The 24,267-nt window shown below is 39.5% G+C and overlaps 2 protein-coding genes across 3 annotated transcripts; both read left to right on the forward strand.

The window, feature by feature from the left end:
• The first annotated feature begins 11,206 nt into the window (after nucleotides 1–11,206).
• LOC103355865 (cysteine and glycine-rich protein 1-like) lies at nucleotides 11,207–15,894 on the forward strand. Its single transcript, XM_008279801.1, has 6 exons — nucleotides 11,207–11,289; nucleotides 12,266–12,375; nucleotides 12,803–12,971; nucleotides 13,280–13,409; nucleotides 13,515–13,608; nucleotides 15,269–15,894. The coding sequence occupies exons 2-6, from the start codon at nucleotides 12,267–12,269 to the stop codon at nucleotides 15,343–15,345; spliced, it is 579 nt and encodes a 192-aa protein (XP_008278023.1). The 5' UTR covers nucleotides 11,207–11,289; nucleotide 12,266; the 3' UTR covers nucleotides 15,346–15,894.
• Nucleotides 15,895–19,733: 3,839 nt separating this feature from the next.
• tnni1b (troponin I type 1b (skeletal, slow)) lies at nucleotides 19,734–23,021 on the forward strand. Of its 2 annotated transcripts, XM_008279814.1 has the most exons (8): nucleotides 19,734–19,813; nucleotides 21,329–21,362; nucleotides 21,569–21,575; nucleotides 21,681–21,722; nucleotides 21,808–21,939; nucleotides 22,078–22,167; nucleotides 22,325–22,501; nucleotides 22,765–23,021. In XM_008279814.1, exons 2-8 carry the CDS (start codon nucleotides 21,349–21,351, stop codon nucleotides 22,867–22,869), a joined length of 567 nt encoding a protein of 188 aa, XP_008278036.1. In that variant the 5' UTR covers nucleotides 19,734–19,813; nucleotides 21,329–21,348; the 3' UTR covers nucleotides 22,870–23,021. The 2 variants fall into 2 exon arrangements, with proteins under 2 accessions (XP_008278036.1, XP_008278045.1); XM_008279823.1 differs by lacking the exons at nucleotides 19,734–19,813; nucleotides 21,329–21,362; nucleotides 21,569–21,575 and having other exon boundaries at nucleotides 21,666–21,722.
• The last annotated feature ends 1,246 nt before the right edge of the window (nucleotides 23,022–24,267 follow it).

A 24,267-nucleotide genomic window follows, 5' to 3' on the forward strand; every position in this document is an offset into this window, starting at 1 on the left:
CTGCTGCAGTATTTATAGTGCCACGAGCAGACACTGATGCAAACTGTCATTCATTCAAATTTTCAACCTCATGAGTTCATTCAAGCATAACACACCTTTAGCCAAAAGAGGAGGAGCTAATTAGGGACAACAGCGTAAATGGTTGGAGTGAAAAACTGCCCACATATGGCTCTCAGTGGTACTACTGAGCTCAGCCTTTAACACTGCAGCACCAATACTCCGTGAAACGTTAACCCTCTCCATCTGTCAGCATTATGCACCTCAGACCAGATTCAGTCGGAGCTGAGCTTTCCTTTTGGGAAGCACGTTAATCCTGGTTGAGTCGCGTTAAGTCGGCAAAGTGGAGTTTTTCCGCTGACAGCTAAAGGTTTCACATGAAACAAAATGAAAAAGTTCTGCTCTTATCGCCTAATTCTTTCAGAGTTCTCACTCATTTCCTGGAAACAGGTGATACTGTTTAAAGTACAGTCAGCTGTTTGAACCACATTAGAGCAGGAGACCTCCACTATGGCTGCCAGATGTTCACACAGGAGGGTGAAATCTATATAATCACCCAAAACAGCATGCGGTTATCCAGTAAAGAAAAAGTTATTCATATTCTCTGAAATAATTCTATATACGCCAGCCTCTCCTCATTTGTCTGTACAGTGTTTTCGCCAACAGCCTCCTGGGTTCTTCTGTCAACGTCTGGTTCTGCTCAGCTTCTGTTCACTGGGGGGCAAGCTTTGCTGAAATGTCAGTACTCTGGGGAGGTGTGGCGGCTGCAGCATGTCACTCAGCAGCTGACAGGATGTTCATAGTGACATAATTGTGACCTGAAGACTTAAAACTGAATAACAACCCTTCATTGGAGTTTCTGGGTCTAAGTCAAATGATTTATATAATTTTTAGTCTGAATACGCTTCAAGCCAAAGCAAACACTCGTTATATATTTATTAAAGAAGCCGCTGTCACGTATTGCTTTTATTTTACAAATCAAATTAAGTACTTGTTTTACCAACTGCAGCGAACCAGAAACAAACTCTACCCCTGACATTTTCACTCAGGATTCCTACAGACGCTGCATCAAAACAAGATAAAGCCAAACAACATGGGAGGAGTCACCTGCACCCTCATGTCGCATCACGCTCCCGATCTTCGACAAAACTTCATCCAAAACGCCCATCATTATATAACGCTTTATGTGGAACGTATAAAATATGTATCAGGTTTTCCGAGGCCCGGCACACATGTCATTTTGGGTTAGCCAAGGTGGAACATGTCTGCCACTGGAGCGTGTCTGTGGACTAGACTTTCCAAACCAGACAAACCACACGCGCACACACACACACACACACACACACACACACACACACACACGGACAGTTGGATTGAAGACGCGCTGAGACGTGGCATTTACAAGGCAACAACATGAAATCCCCCTTTTGAATACGATGGTCTCCAGCATCCGAAAACATCCCATCATAGCATCACTGTGCATGTCGGTGCTCTTGTATTATGATTATCATAATTATTTTGATGATATGTGTAATTCAGCTCTGGATTTACTGTGCAGTAGCTCAGGGCGACCACAATGCCTGCTACGCTGCTTCTTTGAAAGAATGATGAAAAGGAAGCTACAAAAGCATCTGCGAATGCGGCAGGTCTGAAAGTGTCTTGGACATGATGCAGATTCCAGAGAAGAGACTAAATTATGCCCTTAGCAGCATTTTTTAACCACCGTAATAGATGTTGTCTTACCACTGGACACTATTTCTGTGTTGTCACGCTATAATCCAGAGTGACATTGAAATTAGTTAAGGTCAAAAGTGCAGCGAGTTGCACACATGATAGATTTATTTTATTGGCAATGACATCACCCACCATTAGTGGTATTCCCAGGGCCATGCATGGACTCCCAGTGTAGAATTGAATTACTTTATGGTCTGTATTGTGTGCATTAGTGCATGCTTGAGTCGAGTATAGAACTCCATTGCTTGTTGACATAAACCAGAATGTGTCTGCAGCAAAGCATTAAGTATCAAAAAAATGTATCAAGACCTGACAGCGAATGCTTTGCTAGATTCCTGCCCTTCTTTACTCATTAGCCCCACTAACAAGTCCCATGGAGTTTCTCATCCATAGAACGACTGGCACATCTTTAACAGGCATGCACAGTGACCGGTATGGACTTTGGCTAAACTAGTTATCCTTGGCTATTTTAGTTTTCATTAGCAAATAATAGTGTTTTAAACATTAGACCGAGATGCTGAATGTGACAAACCTTACAATACCTGTTAAACTTCAGCATATTAGCACTGCCAGTATGTGCATGTTAGCATGAAAATTATAACATGTTGCACAAACTACCGTAATTTCCGGACAATAAACCGTTGCTTTTTTCACGCGCTTTGAACACTGTGGCTCAAACAATGATGCGGCTAATTTATGGATTTTTAGGAATTTGCCTCGAGACGTAAATGACATTGAGAGCGACAATGAAAGAGAGACTGAGAAAGTGTGCGACAAAGGAATTCTGAGGCTGTTCAATTCTTTAGTGGTTTTAGTGCACAGGAGGAAGATGATGATAGTGATCAATGACTTTTCCTGGTAGGCTACTGTATTTTTTAATTTTTTAAACCAGCCGTGTTACAGGCACTGTTCGGAAAAAAGTATTATGTTACGTATTTGTGTATGTTACAGGCACGTATTTAATTAAAAGTTTAAAAAATCCTTCTGTTTCACGTCTTTCTGTGTAAATATCTCATGTTACAACGTGGACACCTGCGGCTTATAGACAAGTGCTGCCTGTATATACACTTTTTTTTTCTTTTTAAAGTTCGTCGGTGCGGCTTTTATTCAGGTGCGCTCAATAGTCAGAAAATTACGGTATTACTGTACTGAACTAGCGTCACACAGAGACACTAGTTTGGCTTTAAACAGTTTCTGATTTAAGTTCTAATTTTGCTGATTTTCAATTGCATTCCATTTTGAAACATTAGAGACGTTTGTAGTGCATTGTTCAACCTCTATAATGTATTATTTTGGTAACACAAAGGGCTGTGAATAAACTTATTATTAACCTTATTTAAGATGTGTTTCTGGCCACAATTCAATAAAATGCAATGTTTTCATGCTGGGTAGCGAACAGTACAGTTTCTTTGTAGAGCTTTTTCCAAAAGACAAAAGAAAACTCTGTGAACCACAACAGTAAAATTGTAGGCTGGAAAACCAAAGCAAAGAGCTGAAAGATGATAAAATAATCTGTGAATATATATGAAGTAAATTAATGCAAGAAAACCATGTTAGTGTCCCTTTAAGCACTTTTTTCCCCTAATAAGTAAAGTTTTGTTACTTCCAAAATTGCGTCAGCATTATGTCTAAATACGTACCCAGTATATTGGTGAAGCATGTGTGTTTGTTTACCACTACATTTATACAGATATTCTTTCTAAAGCAAAGATTTTCCTGAATCCTCATATTTCAAAGGAATTCAGGCTTCCAGTACTGAAAAAACAGCTCATTTTGGTTCAGCCTTTGATGAGGACATCAAATAACAATGGATGAATAATCACAGTGTACTGTATCACAGTGTAAACGCAGTAGGTTGGTAGTGAGAAGTGTGAGCCTGATGCAGTGGTAGCCTGTAGCACAAACAGTATGAGTCAGCAGTACATCCCAGACAATTACTGGGCACATGACTCCCCCGTCCCAGGCAGGACAATAAAAGTCCAGCATGGGACCGCAGAGACTTTGCAGGAATTAGTTCAGCAGCCCGACCGTGTCCCTTTTCCCTCGAGTCTCTTTTTCTGCCTCAAGTCATACACGTGACAGAAATATCTCCACAGGTCACTGCTGTTGGAGTCTGCCAACTCCTCACATACTCAATAACAACAACTGTAAAACACACGCAAAGTTGTGGAGTCATTAGCTGCACAACAAGGTCACTGTGGAAAACAGGATGTTAGGATCAATATTATTATGTACACTCCAGATTAACTGAAACTCAGTTTGCAGTTTGCATGCCTCTCACAAGTCACAATTTCATTATTTTCCTTCAGCATTCAGCAACAAACTCAAACTTACCTACGAAGAGGCTGAGAAAACTTAGTGAGACGGAAACAGGTGCAGAGGAAGCTCAAATCATTTGGGATGCTGAGTGATGAGCAGCATCTGCAGGTGTCCGTCTGTCCATCCTTCCTATGAGCTAACACTGCAGAGAGGCTGCTGCATGCTCTGAGCCGCTCTGCTGTCCGATATGTAAATAGGCAGATGTGACACAGAACAGCAGCTTCCAGCTCCGGAGCATCTCAGCCTGCGTCCGATGTCTGGATCAAAGTGGGACTGCTCCCATCCTGCTTGCATAACAATACTCAAGACAGATCCTCTGCTGCAGTTGGTGCCTGTGGATCAGACTACTTAGCCGGCAGGCGCTCTCTCTGACTTGCAAATGGACCTGGCGTCATTCCAGTCCAAGTCTCTCCGAACAAAAGTGCTGAGCTAAAACTGGGACGTGTACCTGGTGAAATACTCATAGAGCCGCCTCAAACTCTGCACATTCTTGTCTCCGGCTCTCTTTATCTGTCACAGCCTCGCTTGGCGGGTCGCGTATGCATCTTTTCCGCCCGGCGCTCAATGTCCTGAGTCACAGCCAGAGCCAGTGAACTGGACTAATTTGAATTGTCACTGCATGTTTGTAGTTGGCTGCCTACAGGGCACAGGCTCCCTTAGCGCGACCCACAGTGGGAATCTGGGCCAAAGGAAGGCGACTCAGAGGTGTCAGCTCAGGAGGGAAGAATGACAGGAGTGATGATACACCGACAGCAGGGGATTCACACACTTTCTCTCATAATCTTTGAGGTAGGGATTACAAACTGTGACTAAGAGGCCCCCCTTGTGTGTGGCGTGGCCAAATATTACAAAATGACTCACGTGATCAACTTACAAGGTAGAATATGTGCGGGCCAAGGACATGTGGTGGAACATCACCAAATTTAGAGTGCGCCGAGAGCAATAAAACAACACGCACGCTGGTGTGAAAGGAGAGGGGGCAATGGGTGGTGTGATGGTGGGTTGCGGTGTGTATTTCTTGCATATTTGAGCAAATTGCCTCTCCTGGAAGTCAAATCGCTCGGCAGGATGAGTAAAGTTCACGAGGAGAGATTATACCCTGAGGCAGTTTGGAAATTAGAACCCTCTGTGTTGAGTCACAGACGGGAGATAAGTGAGGATTACCGTCAAAAGATGTGGACCGGCTGGACGCAGAAATAAAACTCAGAAATACATAATTAGTCTGCACACATACAGAGAAACTGCACACACTTCCTGTCTGACCTTGAGAGATACAAATTGCTGTCTCCGTTATTAGATCCCTGGCGCAAGGCTGAACATAATCGCATCTTAATTAAAGGTGCTAAGATAAAGAATCTGTAGGTACGAACAGCTCAAGTGAATTGAACTGATAGCAAAGTCCTTCATCCTTCTCCCCCCTCCCCCCTCTGCTCTCACAGCTTATTAATTGTGTGCTCCACACTGCTGCTTGGGCGCTCTGCTTCAGTTAATCCACCTTGTCACCTTTTTTTTTTTTTTTGCATCAGCGCAGCAGCAGTATGTAGTGCGCTCTAAAAGACGAGGGTAGAAATCAGGGTGTGTCTCAACATCTCTCGAACATAATCTGTGGCCGTATGTGACCTCTACTGACTAATTTATGAAACTGCATCCCTCTCATTATGGCTACAGTGCGTGCCGTAGAGCAGGAGTCAGCAGAGAGCGCATTAAATTCAGTGAAACATCAAACTGCAGCTTCCTGAATCAGACAGAGAGGGTCATTCAGCACCGACAGCTTGCCAGAATCCCTCAACCTAAACGCAATTATCTCTTTGCCCCCCTCCCCGCCAGCACCCCTCTTGAAATGCATGTAGTCGTTTTTCACTGAATGATGATAGAGGTTATATTTGTATAACCTAATCCTTCCTAATGACATTATATTAAATATTAAAGAGCTTTTCTGCTACTTGTGTGTGAACAGCTTGTTTTTGTTTTCTCATACAAAAACGATGGAATGGACAGAAATTAGCTGCTAAAAAGTTCAATTTAGAAGGATTTGACCCTAAATATTTTGTAGGCATTTAGTTTAATGAGTGGCATTTCTAATCAAATATTGAAAGAACTTTTTTTATTTTTTCAAACAATCGATTGGTCCATGAAAAGATCAGAAAAGAGTAAAAGTTAGCCATCACAATTTCTAAAAGGTCAAACTGACGGATTAAAATGTCTTGTTTTGTTCAAGTCTGCAATCTAAAGGTAGAAAATATTCATATTAGAGGAACCTGTGAAGTTTGGTCATTTTTGCTTAAAAATAGCTTACTAGGTTTGCAAAATAGGTGCCATTATTTTTTATCAACTCATTGATGTAGTAAAGTTAAAAACACAAATGAAAACATTCAAGCTAAAAACTGGAAAATGAGATAACATGAGATTACTTTGGCAGAAGCAACACGCAGCATGAACCCAAGTATGAACATGAGTCACAGTGGATTCAACACTAAACACTACAAAGATAAAACACACCAGAGCAAACACACTAAACAGTGCAAACACACACACACAAAAAGCCAAATACACAAACACATTCTCAGCGTGAGGTCAGCTCACCTCTTCCAGCTCTTCCTCACCTGATAAGTTGGCAGAGCTTCTGTGGAAAATGTTGCCAAAAGGATGACCGTAAGCAGGGGAGGAGTCCTGGCTTTAAGTCAGGTCAAATATTTAAAAAAAAAAAAAAAGACAGAGCTGGATTCCTCCATGAGACTTTCAACGAGAAAGCACCACTCCTCTGCACACTGATGGATGGACCGGAGCCCAGCCCCGTCCCTGCCTCTTATCTCGCTTTGCCTCTTATCCTCTCCTCTTTCTCTGGATTAATCCATTGAGTCTCTGTCAATCCACCCCTCTCTTCCTCTCGTCTCCCTCTCTGCCACGAGCATGATCACATGTGCACACACTCTTCCACAACTAGCCAAGGCGGATGTCCACAGAGCAGAAACAGAGGGCTAGTGTTGGCCAATCGCAGGCTATAAATAGGCTTCTTGAGTTCATCATTGTCTCTTCCTATGATGGTGAAGAGCCTGGAGGGCTCGGAGAGAGGGAGGAAGGCGCACCAAGCGGCATCACTCTCTGCTGGCTTTTACTTCCCTCCTCATATCGACTGCTATCTCCCTATCAGTTTCACCTTTCCTCATCCTCCTCTTTTGTAGGAGGACATCTAAACCATGCTGGAAGTGCCAGCATACATGTTGCTGTTTTTTGTTTGTTTGTTTGTTTTTTACTGAATGACAAAAAAAAAAAAAGAAATAAGTGTTCCAAATTTTAAGAGATTGGGCTGTGTGTTTTGATTTGGTGTGAATTTATGGCAGACAATGCATCTGTCTCTTACAATCGAAAGGTCACATGTGTGATGTTAGTCCTAAAGCGTGAAAGGCAGTAAATGTCTGCCTGCACAACTGTTGAATGTCAGAGTTCACAAGATCACCAGCAGAATGCCACCAGTATCAGTTCTTTGCATATTGTATTGTGTACTATGAAGGCCCAAAGGCTAAAGGCACTGCAAAAAACTAAAACTGAACGAAAGCAAAAAACACTTTACTTAATTAATAATCAGCAATAATCATCATCATCATTATCAACAACAGCCAAACAAAAACAAATCTTAAATGATGAAAAACACATAATAGTAGACAATAAGAACAACAACAACAACAACAAAAACCCTATACACTCACATATTGTATGTATAGATTCACATGGTTTGGTATTCACATGACCACAAATGTATGGTATCTCTAACCTTTCCAAATAAAATCTGCCACAAAGAAAAAGCCCAAAGCCCTTATTTTTATATATACATAAAAGACTAAGAATAAAATATTTCTAATATGTTTAGAACGAACATGTGAAACTCCTTTTATGTTGTAATTGTGTGATATTAATTTATTCTATGTCCCCAATGTGTTATTGATGTCACTGATTTTACTTATTGGTCAGTATATGGACCCAGACTTGTTTTGTTTTCGTGCCTCTTCACAGATTTATAAATGCATTTCAAGCAAGACATGGAGCCTCAGTATGGAACCTTCAAAGAAAACCTGGACAAGATTTTTTTTGGGAGGACTGCTTTGGTGTTACTTTGAAGCAATATTTGCATCATGCTGCAATACGTCTTGTGTTGCATTATGTTTATCTATTTTTGTCCTCGTCTGGCCGGATGAAGGAATTAAAGATGTAGAATGGTTTATTTGAGGAAAGAAAAAAGCTTGCAAATCATCATATAAAAATCAGTGAAACAATAAATTTCCTTTTTCTTAAAGGTCATTTAGGTCATACAAACACACACAACCTTTAAACCTGCCGTGTTGTAGAAAATAGTAGAAAGATACGACAGCTAGTCAATTAATTGATTAGTCAGTGGAGAAAATATTGATTTGCAACTATCCTGTAGTTATAATAGATTAATTGTTGTAAAATTGTTCAACCAAAATGCCAAAAAAATGCACTTATCCCAGCTTCTCAAAAGATTTGCTGCTTTTGTCATATGGTGGTAAAATGCATATTGATTGGCAACAAGTAACTTTAATACATATTTTTCTCTCTTTTTTTTTTGACATTCTATGGATTAATCAGTGAAACTAATTATTAGTTACAGCTGTAAATGGTGCTGGTAGTAAAGCCTGAATGCAAATACAGAGATGTTTGACTTTCAGCAAAATTATGCTCAACACTAGAATCGTTTTGTGAAACATTACTTTATAAAATTATAAAAAAAATAAAAAACAAAAGAAAATTAGGGTTTACGATAAACATCAACAGGTCGTCTTTCCTTATGAATGTTCCTAAGGTTGTTCTGAGCATCACATTTATCGCACTGAATTCCTAAAAAATAAAAATAAAAATGAACAACAAATCATACAAAATAAACCAATCAATAGTTGTTATCCATCAAGTATTCAAATACTGACAAAGTGATGCCAATACCTACCAGCTAATTAAATCCAGTTCAGACACAAGCAAAATAGGTGTCAAGTAAACATGACTGGAGAGAAATATCTGATTGACCTACTGCCGTCTGACACTTGAACTCCCTTAAACCCACCAAGACGTGTTTGGACACAATAATCAACCGAGAAAGAAGGTCCATCCCACGCCTTTGGTAAAAACTCCTTGTAAGGCAGCGGTCACTGTGTTTCTCTTACTCTAGACAGATTTACAGACAATCTGATATCACTGCAGCTAACACTCTCTCCTTTATTACAGCTGTGAGACAGACGCAGGGAATACATTCATCCAGCACACAGAGTAATTTCATCAGGACCTATATCCTGCAGATAAATAGCAAATGCACTGCAGGAAATATCATGATGAAATGCCATACGTGGTTGAGAGCAGAAATCTCGGTCACAAGTATAACTATCCAACAAGAAGCTGATTGGTTTCCAGCTTAAAACACATTCAGTTCTTCCATTCGAAATATACAGTACAGTCATAGTGTATAAACACTGAAGGTCATGTGGCCCCTTGTTTTTTCTCACGGTCCCTCAGTTTCTGAACAATGCAGCAAGACGACAAAAAGTGTCATAAAAAACACAACCAAGACGGTTTTTAGTGCCAAACACTGGAATGTTCTTGACATGCCAAGTCAGTCATCCAACCGCAGTCTAACCAGTCATGTGCTTCACATGCTTAAGAGCAGACAAAGGGAACAAAGACAGTTCACTGAAGCAAACAATACAAAAAGATGGATGTAGTTATTTGTAAAAGATTTGTAAATGTTGCATATAATCATTTGAATCCGCTTTGATTTCTTTATTGGTCTCTGACTTGTGATATTTTTTCACCCTTAAGTTTTTATGGTGATGGCAACAGTCGGCTTTTTAAACATCCAGCATCAATCATTTAGATTTGCCTTCCTAATTTCCATAATTGACTCTTTTATTTTATTATTTTAGGCCATACCAACTACTGAAAGACATTAGGTCAGTTTGTTGCTGAATGCTCCACTATGTTCACCACACAGTAATCACATTGTTTTGTTTGGTTGGTTTTTTTTGTCTGTCTGTACAATTTGGTGCAGGGCAGGTCGTACATTTTTAGAGCTTTTTTCACTGTGAACAAAACAGTAAACTAACCCTAAACCCTAAACAATTAGCTGAAAGATGCTGAAATGCTCTGCAGAAAATGAAGTAAAATATAGACTTAGTGTGGGTTACAACTACAACATACACTTTAACATCTCTTTATATCCAGATATATACAGATCTAGACATACATAGCTCAATAGATGTGTGTCTGTATATATATATATATCTATAGATAAATACAGATGTACACATGCTGTAGTTCCTGCTCATGTCATTCTTTCTCCTTGAAAACTAAATATAAACCCAGCAGGGCTCTGATCATGCCTCAATTCAGAAGCAAACAGTGTTGAAGCTGCTTTCAGCTCCCACGTGGGATGCAGATGGAACCAACTTCCTGACTATCTCAAATGGGCCACAGCTCCTGCCAAATCTCAAATCTAAATTAAAAACTCTGTTCTCCTACGCCTCTGATTGACGGATGTCTCTACTGCACCCTTATTTCTGCGGTTGCACTGGAGCAACTTATTACTGCACTGTAATGGTGCTACGGTGCAGCTCTTTGAAGTGTTTTCATCTCACTTATTCTGTCTTAATTGATTATTTTTCTAGTTTGCATTGCCTTTGTTTTTTGAATCTTGTTCTAAATTGCCTTTGTGTTTGAAATGTCTTGATGCTATATGGATGTAGATACATTTAAACAATGTGAGCTTTCAGAACTAAATGTAAAACTATGAGTCATCCTAAATGGAGAGAAAGCTGGATTAATCAACTTTAGATTTACAGTTCCCTCTTTTTACCATTTGGGGTCGCCAGTGTGGAGAATCACCTTGAATTTTAACAGTGAAATGTCACCATCCATCTGTTGCTTGTAACATCTAATTCTGAGAGTTTTCTGGATGTTTTTTACTCAACGAGACAGTTGAAGACACATGCAGACAGTGACTCTTTATCATCGTCTCTCCCCACACCCTCCTCATCTGTCAATAACTACTCTCACTATCTCTCTCCTGGTTTTTCCTCCCTGCATCTCTCACCCTCTGTGTCTCTGTCCAGACTCCTCCCTCAGTTCAGCCTCCCTCTGCTTCACTTCATTAGACAAGTGTCTCCTCTCAAGTCAGTCATCGTAGTTTCATCAAACAGCCGGAGGAAGGAGCAGCCCGTCACCTGTCGCCCGTCTCAGGTAAGAGTCAAGTTGACTGGTCGAGTTGAAGAGTCAGGTTGAGCAGTAGTCTACTCTGTGCAGTGATAAAGCTTTTTATTCTTTTTTTTTTAAATAAAATAAACTGCTATTTTTGGAATTTTAGCTGTTAAAGTTACAGGAATGATTTAAATTGGAAAAAGTTAGTTTTAATCAACAAGCTACTCCAGTGCAGGTTACCATACAGTTAAAAGGCCGACGTTTAAAGTGAGTAAATATTGTTGTCTAGGAGGGGTTTGTGCTGCAAACATCTTCCTGAGCATCAGTAGGAAAGGCATCAGATAGGAAATAACTCCGCCACTGCTCTGCCAAGAGAAGCTTTACATTTAAAAACACTCTTAGGCGAACTTCACCACACACAGAACTGGAAATCAGGCTTCACTTAAGAGAAAGTTTTATTTATGGTGAAGATGAATTCACTAACTATATTTAGAAAACTCATCAGACCTGCATCATACTTTGTTGGTTTGCCTGAGTTCAGAGTGAATGTGTGACTCCCAAACATAATGAAGGGAATTTCCTGTTTATCCAGAGCAGATCTAGTAGATTATTCCTTTAATATGACAACTGCAGGCCAGCATGTTTCAAACGATGCAGTTGACATTAAAACACGCTGAACAGAAGTTTTAACATTTAGCTGCCGTGTATACACAGTCCTTTTATCTGTGTGCCATGTTAGCAGGTATTTTGCATTTTACAACCAGGTCTGAACAGCAGCTATCTGCTAAAGCCGGCAGACTACAACCAGAGGAGGGAAAGAAAGAGCACAGCAAACCGGTGCTTTCTCCTTTTATAGATATTGTTGTATCAAGCCTCAAGTGTTGCAGATGGCCTCTGTCTGCTGACCAACACTGTTCTGAATGTTATAAATACAGTAAATGAAAAATGTACACAAGCGGCTGTCCTGTGTGTGTGTGTGTGTGTGTGTGTGTGTGTGTGTGTGTGTGTGTGTGCGCAGAATGCCTTTTGGAGGAGGAAACAAGTGCGGCTGCTGCCAGAAAACTGTCTACTTTGCTGAAGAAGTGCAGTGTGAGGGGAAGAGCTGGCATAAGTCCTGTTTTCTGTGCAGTGAGTATTGAAATTCTCAGGTACCACTGTGTTTGTTAACGGACTCCTTTAAATCACAGGAAGCACCAGAGAGGAATGTGGAGCATTTGGCAGGGTAGGAAAGCGAGCATCCGCAGGTTTTCACTCAGACATCTCACTCCTTATTTGGATCCGGTGAAAACACGTGACGATTGTTGGGTCTTCCTTTTATGGCAGAGGAAGGTACATACAGGGAAGGTACCAAAGCCAGACAAGTATTTATACTGGCCAGCTTCTGTCTGACATAGTTTGTGGTCATGTCACAGCTCAACATTTGAAAAAGAAAAAAAATTCCAAGGATTTTAAAAGGGTTTTTAAAAGGATGAGCTCATCTTGTTGACTGTAAAAGCTTAAGAGATGACAAAACTATTTAATAATTGTTTTTTTCTTGCTTTATTCTCTTTGTAAGTGGTCTGTAAGAAGAACTTAGACAGCACAACAGTGGCTGTTCATGTGGATGAGATCTACTGCAAATCATGCTACGGCAAGAAATACGGGCCAAAAGGCTACGGCTACGGAGGAGGAGCCGGCATCCTGAGCATGGACACGGGAGAGGGACTTGGGATCAAGCCTGAAGAGTAGGAAAAGCATCATTTCCTCCTATTATTTAAACTTCTGGGATGGTATTCAGCTGCATACTGGGTCCTCTACATTATATTCAGCTCAAAGAATAACAAAGAATAGTCCACTTGTGTTTAAATTTTGCATTTTGTCTAGTAAAGAACATAACCTTTGCAAGTGCTGGATATCAAGTTTCAAAATAAGGGATGAAGCAGTTAGAAACATGAAAAAAAGCTATGTTTTTATAGTACTTAAACAATTCTGTGACCTCCAACAGTTGATTTTATCGCCATATAAAGCAAATATAAAACTTTTTTCTCGACAGATATGTTCCTTATCGCCCTACATATTACCGCAATGCCCAGAAGTTTGCCAACAGACCAGGAAGCTCAGAAGTGTGTCCTCGATGTGGGAAAACTGTGTACGCAGCCGAGAAGGTTATCGGCGGAGGCAACGTAAGGAACATCAAAACTGATATCTGAGTTTGTATTATACATTGTATTACAGGGTTTATTTTGTTTTAGCACTCTGCTGATGCAAATTCTTTTCTCTGTCATCAGTCATGGCACAAGAGCTGCTTTCGTTGTGCCAAATGTGGCAAAGGACTGGAGTCCACAACCCTCGCTGATAGAGACGGAGAGATCTACTGTAAAGGTCTGTGCTCTCAAATTTAACTAAAGAGAATCTGTTAAAACTAGTTAACGGGCACAAAATTGGATTGTTTAAGCCGTTTTTTCAAGAAAAATGCACAACATTCCCTACTTCGGACTCCTTAAAAAAGAGGATCTGCTAATATTTCTTTCTCATGCGATAGTAAAGTGAATATATGAGGATTTTGAAACATCAGATTGGGATTTAAGAACATGTAGTAATGATTTTTCAAACCCAAAGTTAACTGAGAAAAATAATCATCATATTAACTGATCATCAAAGTAATGATATATTGCAGCCCTCGTACCAAAACTACATCACTAATAGAAATTAGTAGAAACAATTTGTAATATTTGTCAAACAAACAAAGCAAAGTAAACTGTAGTTATTTCAGTATCTTTGTTTGGGATATTCAGCATCAATTGTGTTTAGTTGATCTCACTGGTTGAGTTACATGCAGAGTAGAAACAGTGAATTTACTTTAGGTGGAGGTTCAGTAGGTCAGCAGCTTCTGACCTTTTGCCATTTGGTATATTTTTATTTATATTTGAACAAGATTAATGTATTTCCATTTTATGTTTTAGTTGATTATTCTAAATAAAGTTTGACCAGTAAATCCATTAGGTCAATCCAATAGACTGATTCATTTGTTTATCACCAATTTGCATACTGTGAAAACATGCAACAAAAGGTTTGGTTTTCTTTTTACGGCAGAGAAAGGTACATACAGCATCCCTCCACCCAAGACAGACAAGCATTTTTTTGGGCCAGACATTTTATTGTAAAATGTCAGACACTTTACAGAAGCTGTAAATATTTTTGGCTGGTAATTAACTATGTACTGGAGGTGAACATATTCTTGTTAATTACCAGCCAAAAATATTTATTATTTAATAAATAATTTATTATAAATAATTTATTAATATCTATTAGAGAGAACAGACAAGTTTATTAACTGTAAAAAGCCCCACACATACAGCGCCTTCCATAATTATTGGCACCCCATGGCTAAGATGTGCTCTTTAGCTTCTAGTAAATTCAGTTTTTTTCTAAATAATATAGGACCACAATGAAAAAAAGAGGAAAATTCAACCTTTAATTCAAGTGCATTTATTCAGTGTGAAAAAAAATCCCACATTAAAAAATAATTCTTTTACATCAAATCATGTGTGCCACAATTATCAGCACCCTTGATGTTAATACTTTCTACAACCCCCTTTTGCCAACAATTCATTCGAGTTGAGTTGAAGGTTACATTTTTCTACAATTTTCAGTGTGAGAGGATGCTTCTGCAATAAAAATTGAATTTATTTTAAGGCTTTTAACACATCTTAACCAATAATGCCAATAACTATGGAGGGCGCTGCATCTGTCCTATAGCTCAGCTTAAATTTGTAAACAAGGAAATTAAAAGGCACCCTTGCAGCTACATAAATAAATATAGATATGAAACTTTTATTTTTTCCTCTGGTATATTGTCACCTGTTAATATTACATTAACTATTAACATCTGTATAAGCCTCAAAATTCTAGCTTTGGTCTGCAATCACATGCTTAAAGTTGGTTTTTCATTTGAAATTGTCTCTCTCTGAATGCAAGACTTTGTAAATAAAACCTTTACATCACACACAGCATTTCACATTTCCTGTAATTTTATTTACAGGTTGCTATGCAAAGAACTTTGGTCCCAAGGGCTTTGGCTTTGGTCAGGGTGCAGGAGCCCTATCTCACGCCCAGTGAAGCCTGAAGCCGGAGGCCTGAGCCCACCTGGGACTGACATCTGGTGCGCTCCGATACCATGGCTTCCAGCATCTTTCAGTCAATATCTACCCTATTTTGCACTGCCATTTATACTCCAGCCACAGGCCATGAGAAATTACAGAAGCAACACAACATGTAGGTTTTTGCACGTGTTCATCCAAACAGATTCTGCTCTTTAGGTCACGGTGCATTAGAATCCGGTGTAAACATTTAAAAACGCTAAAATCTAACTCTGTCTTAACATGTGTGCACTGTGTGTTTAAACCAAGCAGTTACTAAACTGGGCATTTTCAATACTAAAAGACAAACACATTGGTAAGTGCTGAGTTTGATTAACATCTAAAAAAACAAAAACAAAAAAAAACAGTCGAACAGCTGTGAAATAAAACAACCTCAAATCCTGCTTCTCTTCCAGTCAGTCATTCAGTTAACATAAAGCCTTCTTTTACGTCAAATGGTGTATATATTGTCTTGAGATATGCTTCTTTTTTTGGCGTGACCCAAAATAAATATCATGCAGAAAGCACACAATGGGAGTTTTGTTATTTCTTGTGATGCAGACTTTGACAGCTTTACACAATGGCTGTTGTTTTTTTCTGTGGTTGTGATGTGATGAAATCAGTGTGTGTATGTGCTCTTCTTGGGTGTGCTTGTTATTCCTCCTAATCATCATCAAACTGAGCAAACTGCCAGCTGTTGTGGTGGACAACAGAGTCGTAGTGTTCAGCCCCGTCTCTGGCTGTGCCGAGGAGTTGGCACATCGGGCCGGAGTGCCAGGCAGCTGTGGTGGTGGTGGAGGGGCGGAGGAGGAGGAGGAGGAGAAGGGCAGCTGTTTGCTTTGGCACCGACTGCAACATGTGTGAGTCACATCAACGGCTAAACCGTGCCAGAAACCCATGCAAAGATGAAAGTATTACACTTATGACCTTGGGTCTGTTTCAGAGCTTTAATGTGTTTAGATTCATAATGAATAAGCGGAACAAAAATGTCCATATCCTTTGATTACTATATTCTATATTAAATAACCTGCAATAAGCTTCAAAACACTGCTGATGCCTGTAGCTCACCAGAGGGCAACAGAGAAGTCTGAACTTACAGTGCATGATCAGGTCACATGAAGAATTAATTTCAAAAAAATCTTTCAAAATAAAGCTAATAATAATTTCAGTATACCAAGTACCACTGCATCGCTTTGACATTTCATATTATCTATGCAGGGAACTTTGTCAAACTTTGGATTTCTCCCATGTTGAAGCGCTGTTGTACTCTTAGCATTTCCTAAACTTACCTACAGCAGCAACACAGAATTATTTCAAAGGAACATCTGAGATATGCAGCCTGGATTTCAGGAATTTATATTGTGATTCTTAATGAGATAGTTTCATATCAGACTTTACATTAGCACATTTTTTTTAAAGAGCAGCTGCTGCTTAAACCTGCACGATGCAGTTCAGATTTTAAAAGTCTTCTGCCCAACAGAGATTTAAATAATACACTTCACGGCAAAGTGTCTCATCTGAGGACTACTGTACTGTGAACTGTTTTATAATCCCCTGGCATGTGAACGCATGACTCAGTGTAGAGTTTCCTGGAGACAGTGCAAACACGGAGCACTTTGCTAATCCTGCTGCCATATATATATATATATATATACACTGTGGAATTGTAATCAGTTTCCATGAGCCAACAGCTCAGACACTGAGAGTCAGAAATCACGTCAGAATCAAGGAGCGATTGCTGACTCAGCGAAAAAGACACTGGTATCCATGGATTTATTTCACTATAGAGTCATCACTAGTTGAAACTGAGATCTATTTACAACAACAAGTTATTTATTACAACAATTTCCCTGAGGTTGATAGCAAAGGGATCAATAAAGTTTTATTCTATTCTATTCTATTTGTGTTGTGAGCTTGAAAAAGACATTCTCTATGTATATAAGAAACTGGAAGCAGGATTTAGTGGCCCAGCAGGTCATTATGGCGTCATGAAGCTCATGAGACAACTGTCTAGTTAACCCACTGCTGCTAACTGCGTCCACCGTCAGCAGAAGATGACACCACAAGCTCCTGGTAGCCAGTGTCTGTGCCGTCTGGTTGCTGTGGCTCCTGCTCACAGCTAATCAATTAGACAGTATTGACAGCGTCTGTGGAAACAACACACTTTATTCGCTCTGGTCCCATGGTGCCAACAGGTGGCGCTTGTGTTCCAGCAGAACTAGGCTGTTAATAATTTGCAGCTGCAAATCTTAGGCTCTGCAGATGGTAACGTCCGTCTGTATGTCTGTGTGTTTGTGGGTTACTTTGAGATTAAAGCTGCAGCATAAACTGAAGCAGTATCACTAAGTACACTCAAAAAAACTTATAAAAAACAAAACAAAAAACAACAGTTTGCATCAATCTTTTTGAGTTGTAACAACTTCTAATGAAATAATGATGATCCAACAAACTCCACTGAGGGAAGGTAAATGGGTTTTTTTCTCTCTAAAATTAAAGGTATTTTCCATTGTTTAATGGCTGGTAGAATAAACACCGGTGTGTCTAAGCTGATTGGATCAGGTTTTTCACATTACTTTAAACAAATATCTGTGTTATGTGCATAATTACCATAATTATGAACACAAGTTTTCAAGATGAGAAATATTTTAAAAATGAACCAACTCCAGTTAGATTTTCTTCAGTAGTTTTTCACTTTTTTCAAATTTTTGTCCCTGTAGTCGCTTTAAAGAAATAAATTCATTCAACAATACAATTGTTGGTTTTTTTTTTTGTTGTTGTTTCAAAAATCTCAAACTCCAGTTGTGCATTTCAACCTTAAAAGAACAAAATAAATAAATAAAAACTTAATTTTCCCACAAGTTAGAAATAAACATGAAAAGTCCTCTGCAGCTGAGCAGATGTGTCAAAAGAAATGCAGAGTAACCTCACTGCTAAATATCACTAGCACCAGTACAACATTATCCATCAGCTGTATCCGTAGGTTCAGCCTGAACTCTGTACACAAGTTCACTGTTGGCCATATCACAACTGAAAATGTTGGCAAATTCTAATCTTTAGCAGAATGTATTCTTAAATCATAGGACACTCACCTTGAAATGTCATTTTTATCTTATTTTTTCCTCTGACACACTGTTTTAACATCTGAAATTCTCCAGGCCTATTTATTAAAAATCCTAAACTCAAGGTGAAAAAAATAATTATCAAGCCTTTTTTTTTTTCAAGTTACTACAACTTGAATTTCGTTTTCAATCAATTAATGCAGAAATATATATATATATATATATATTCAATTACACAAAATATTGCATTGGTGCAATTAATACATTGTCTTGTCAATCCTACCCATCAACATCAAAGTTTTATCTACATCAGTAAATTAGATTTTCTTCTTGTATCCATGCATTTAATTAGTGGTGGGAAAACGATCCCTTCAACTACTTTCTAGAGTGCATATGATCAACTTTCAAACTGGACTTCTGAGTCTGCATCACTGCTGCACAAACTAAAGATTAGATCTGTAACACAAACACAGCCCAGACACAAGTGATTTCATGGATTAATTTCAGGACTTACTGTCCTTGCATGGGTGAATCTAGCAGTTGGACAAGTGTTCACACACACACACACACACAGACACATGCATCTGTATGTGCATTTAGCTTTCCACACCAAGTGCACACAACGCGCCCCCCCGAAGCCTGCACACATATGCAAGCTGAGACCCAGTATCAAAGAGACTGGCAGCATCACATGGTGCTGCAATTTGTCTATGTTTAGTTGTGAGGCCTTTGCCAAATGCACGCTGGAAACTGCATTCCTGCCTTAAAACCAAGGCTTAGCATTGTCTGCGGCCATTATCCTAATCAGACCAAGGGGGGCCCCGCAGTCTCAGAGGGGACGGGGCATGTCGCCAACATCACTCTCAGTAGCCACAGAAAATCTCAGAAATTCATCTACAGTAACAAGACAAACTGCTGGCTGCTTTACATTTGCCTCAAAGGGGCTGTAACCGGACGTTTCTGCATGCATGGCGGCCGTCTGTAAGCGTAAACAAAAGAGAAGAGATGATCCCGCCTATAGAGTTCGACATAGTTCCCTCGTGTAAAAGAGGGAAACCAGATTAACAACTGACTGAAAACTGCTGAAGTGAAAGTCGACAAGGATGTTGTTCATCCTGTCCTGGCACACAGAGAAGTTCACACACATTATTAAAAAGAACAGAGGAGCAGTGATCTGTCAACACAACATGAGCAGCACAATCACTGTTATCCGGAGACCACCACCCTCCTCCTCCTCCTCCTCCTCCTCCTCATGGTGTGTGTGTTTTTCTATTTAAGCCTCCTTGTGATAGAGAGGAGGGACAAAGGGGAGCAGGAGATAAATATTCTAGTGTGTTCTTCTCTCCATCACTTTGTGTCTGTCTGCATCCACAGCATCGGCACAGAAAGGTAAGAGCTCGCACTGTCGTTACAATAAATGTTACTTCTGAGAAATGAGGCTGTAATACGTCTCCCTTGGACTTTTTCCCCCGCAGTCCACCGACTGTGATGGTCTGAAAATTGTTCTTTACTTGAAAAATTGACATAGCTATTAGACATAAAATAAATAGTTGGTATTTGTGACGACCAAACAACAACATAACTCACAGTTATTTTCAATGTAAATGAATCTAGAGCGTTTTCTTGATAATAACTTGATCTATAAGGCTACATAACAATTAACTCATCTCTAAATGAGACAGGATTAAAAATCACATTGTTCCACCATAATCTAACTATATAACAAGTTTGAAAAAAATCATCTGTCACAGCAGTTCGATGTTGCAGTAATACTTAACATCTCAAGACTTTGTATCGGTGTTTGGATAAATATCACCAAATAATCAGACATGAATGTTGTTTTCTGGCTTATTCAGCAAACAAATCCCAATACTTGATTGCATTGATGTAAAAATCACTCTCTGTATTTAAAAAAAATGCTACCATATAGCAGTCTTGTTTATTGATTTGCAGCATTGTCTATCGATAAATTGCAATCTGAAGCTAGTTTGACAATTAATTCTTATTTTCTTATCAAAAATTTTTTTAAAGATGATTGCAAAACATGTCTTTGTTCTTGTTCTAAATTGGGACAACTTTCTACTTTTCTTTGTCTTGTGTGACAGTAAACTGAATATCTTTTGTAGTTTGAAATATTGTTAGACAAAACAAGAAAGTTGACATTTTCAACCAAGAAATTATTTCAAAAAGATAATATTCAGATTAATTTATAATGAAGATAATAGGATGCATTACTAAACAATCTCAAACACAATCAGCATGCAGAGGATGTGTATGTCATCCTCCTGTTTTCTCCTCTTTTTAACATTTACAATTTGGCCAGTTCCTTAATAAAGTCAATTGGGCAAGATAAAGCAAAAAAAAAAAAGTATGTCAACAGTGTTCTGACATTTCGGGGCCTGGTCTATATTTGTGTCTTTAGCCGGCAGAAAAGTGAGGGTGAAAGCAGGAAATGTTATCTCTCTGGTGTAGCTGCTGTGATGGGGGGCTTTGCATGCTTCTCTTCGTCTGCCATCACTTAGTTTTTTGGCAGGGGGGGTGTTATCAACGACGGGAGGCGACTGGATGATTTTGTCCATCAGGACCAATGAGTGCCATGAAACAATGACTGATAAAAGTGATTGATGTATAAAATACAGAAAGTCTTGTCCATTAATGATTTCATAAATAATCGATGAGCCATTCTTGATGCTAAAGAATAATAAAAGTAATTGAGGAGCAACCTGTGATGAAAGATCTATATGTGTGTTTCCACTCTTGTAGCTCTGCACAGCTGACTGTGGTGGAATGAATGCATGTGGAGCTAAAATGGAAACTATAGTTAAGACCAATTGGGGCTCTAGACCCAAGTGGTCCCTGCTGTCCAGCACTTCAGAGGCAAAATGTTTTATTTTTGTCTTCCAGGGGGAATTGAAATACCCAAGATGCCTGAGAAAGCGTAAGTGTATTGTGTTTCCATTATCCTTTCTATTTCCCAGTGAGAGTATCAGTTTCATACAGTAAGTAAGTGGGATGTATAAATAGAAACACAAATAAAGGATGATAATAGTAGCTGTAAGTGGCAATTTATTCGAAATTCTTGCTATCAAAAACTGATTGCTGATATTAATTTTCTGTTTCTTTGGTGTCTTTTTCTATCCACAGACCAGAGGTAAGATTTAATAAGAGGCTACTCAATACGTCAAAGACAGGCACTTACATCAAGAGTGGCTGATAAAATGTAACACTATCAGTTAAAATGATGTGCTTTTTGCAGAGGAAATCTAAAATCTCAGCTTCTCGCAAGCTCATGCTGAAGGTGAGTCCTCCGCAGCATTTACACCGACAGCATCTTCAGCCAGAAAGACGGTAAATCAAACACTTTCATTTGCTTTGTGTTTTAGAGCTTGATGGTTGCAAAAGCCAAAGAGGAGTTGGAGCAGGAGATGGAAGAGAAAGAGGAGCAGAAAGCAATGTACCTGAATGAAAAGGCTCCTCCAATACAAACCAGCAGCATGTCGCTAGCAGACTTACAGGTACTAGATTACGTTAGCCGATGTTTTGTTCATCCTTCCTTTATCTGCTGGAACAAAGCTGTCAGAGAGCTCAGTTATTTAGGGAGTGATATTATCATAAAACTAACTGTTATCTAACATCTCTTATTTCCCACACAGACATTATGTGAAGAGCTGCACGCCAAAATAGATGTGGTGGACGAGGAGCGGTACGATATTGAAGCCAAAGTCTTGCACAACACCAGAGAGGTAACAAAACAGCAAATCAAACGGCAAATAGACACATTCAAAGCTGCAGCGGTGCACTGATGTGCTCCGACAAGCGCTTCACGGCGTGTCTTCGCAGTTTAGCCAAAATGTAAAGGCTCGACAGGACATGACAAACTACTCTCTACTTTCCCCGCAGATCAAAGACCTGAACATCAAGGTGCTGGACTTGCGAGGGAAGTTCAAAAGGCCCAACCTGAGGAGGGTGAGGGTCTCTGCTGACGCCATCCTGCGCTCCCTACTGGGCTCCAAACACAAGGTTTCCTTGGATCTGCGAGCTAACCTCAAATCGGTCAAGAAGGAGGACACGGAGAAGGTGGGTTCAGGGCAGAGACAAGCAAGTCATAGACAAAAGGAGTTGCTTGTGGACAAAAGACAGTGATACAGAGTAATATTTACTCCCGTTGCTCTTATTGATCTTATTGTAGAGGTTTAATAGGTGAAAGATCAACTTTGACCAAACACGAAAATAAAAGAAATTTCAGACATCCTTCTCCCTGAATCACATCTCCATCACCTCAGCATGACTCTCAGGCGACTAAGACACTGATAAATATCACTAATATCTACACGCTGCAGGAGAAGACGGTGGAGGTGAGCGACTGGAGGAAGAACGTGGAGGCCATGTCCGGCATGGAGGGCCGCAAGAAGATGTTCGACGCAGCAAAAGGCGCCAACCAGTAAACAAGGGAAAGAGCTGACTTTCATCTGGTGTCAAAATCCACTTGCAATTCAACAACAGTTGAACACAGCACAGAACATGTCTCACAAGGTCACAAAGAAGTTGTTGGTATTTTATACTCTCTTTCATCTTTGAAATAAACAAAGCATATGCAGTCCCCTCTTCTCTCACTTTGTCTGTCTTTTTTCTTGATTTCTTTCAATTTTCTGTACTGCTGCACACCAGTTTGACTCTGAGCAAAGATACAGAAACACGAGTCCAGTCAGCGAGATACAATCAGAGGAATTAAACACAGCCACATGCAGAGTAAAGACCTCCTTCAGCCACCACAAAGATTTCAATCACATTTACTAGAACAGCAAATAGAGGAGATAAGAGTAGAAATTAGCCTGGAGCAGATGCCAAGACACTAACATGCAGCATTAGAGCTGATTTAAATATACAAACAACACACATACCTGTATTTCTTGGTGAAGCAGTGGAATCAGCGATGAGTAAATCAGTCAGGCAGGAAACTTCAGTTTTACATCACTTGAAGCCCAGAAACAGAATCTCAGATCAGCAACACGGAGCCTTACAAACTCCATGACTGTCTTTACAATAACACATCTGTCCTGTGACGACATTGGTGGGCTTCAGGTGGACGAGCATCATGTTGAAAAGTGGAATCAGCTGATCAGTGGGTAGTAAGACACAGGAGCAGTTCAAATAAGCAAAAAAAAAGAAACCACTGTGTCATGTGCAACACAGCAACTGGACGAGTGTTTAAAGAGCCGAACCGGAATCAAAATGTCGTAATATTGTTGAAAAAATAAATTGGATTTAAAAAAATAAAAAAATAAAAAAGCTTTTAAGCAATTTAGTTGCAGTTAAATTTACAATAACATTTTCACAGGAAAGTAGCAGCAATACAACAAACTGCCGATACCGATACCATCTCTCCTCCTAAACTTCTTCGGAAATACCTTATTTGCATGGATACATTTGTTTAAAATGGCTTTATCAAAAGCCTCATACTACTAAAGCAGAGATTTTGCTTTTCTAAGAAACAGAAAAATAGCCAAAAGCATGTCTCACAGTGAAACTGTAGCTGCTTTATTTGAGCTGCAATCAGACTACAGTGTGCACTCAGTGCCATTCACATATTTAGAACAGATCACAATGACACAGCAACATTAAGCTGCAATTTAAAGGTTAAATTACCAAAACCTGGTATTAAATAATAGTACCACTAATAGCCGCTCTTGGCCCATGTACAGGCTGCTGGTAGAGGGCTGCACGGAGAGGCTGGACTCGTCTGCTACGGCCGTATAAGTGCACGGCTTCTAGTTGGGGTGCGCGACGTAGTTTTAAAGGGTGATTTCACTCAAAATATACTTCCAATTAAATATATATATATA

This window comes from Stegastes partitus, unplaced genomic scaffold (assembly GCF_000690725.1).
Source record: "Stegastes partitus isolate 25-593 unplaced genomic scaffold, Stegastes_partitus-1.0.2 Scaffold5, whole genome shotgun sequence".
In the NCBI taxonomy this organism is placed as follows: Eukaryota; Metazoa; Chordata; class Actinopteri; family Pomacentridae; genus Stegastes; species Stegastes partitus.

Coding starts and splice junctions, on each gene's coding strand:
- LOC103355865 (XM_008279801.1), top strand. CDS start 12,267: ATGCCTTTTGGAGGAGGAAACAAGTGCGGCTGCTGCCAGAAAACTGTC. Junction 13,410..13,514: donor AGGTTATCGGCGGAGGCAAC/GTAAGGAACATC, acceptor CTCTGTCATCAG/TCATGGCACAAGAGCTGCTT. Junction 13,609..15,268: donor CGGAGAGATCTACTGTAAAG/GTCTGTGCTCTC, acceptor TTTTATTTACAG/GTTGCTATGCAAAGAACTTT.
- tnni1b (XM_008279814.1), top strand. Junction 22,168..22,324: donor TCTTGCACAACACCAGAGAG/GTAACAAAACAG, acceptor CTTTCCCCGCAG/ATCAAAGACCTGAACATCAA. Junction 22,502..22,764: donor AGAAGGAGGACACGGAGAAG/GTGGGTTCAGGG, acceptor TACACGCTGCAG/GAGAAGACGGTGGAGGTGAG.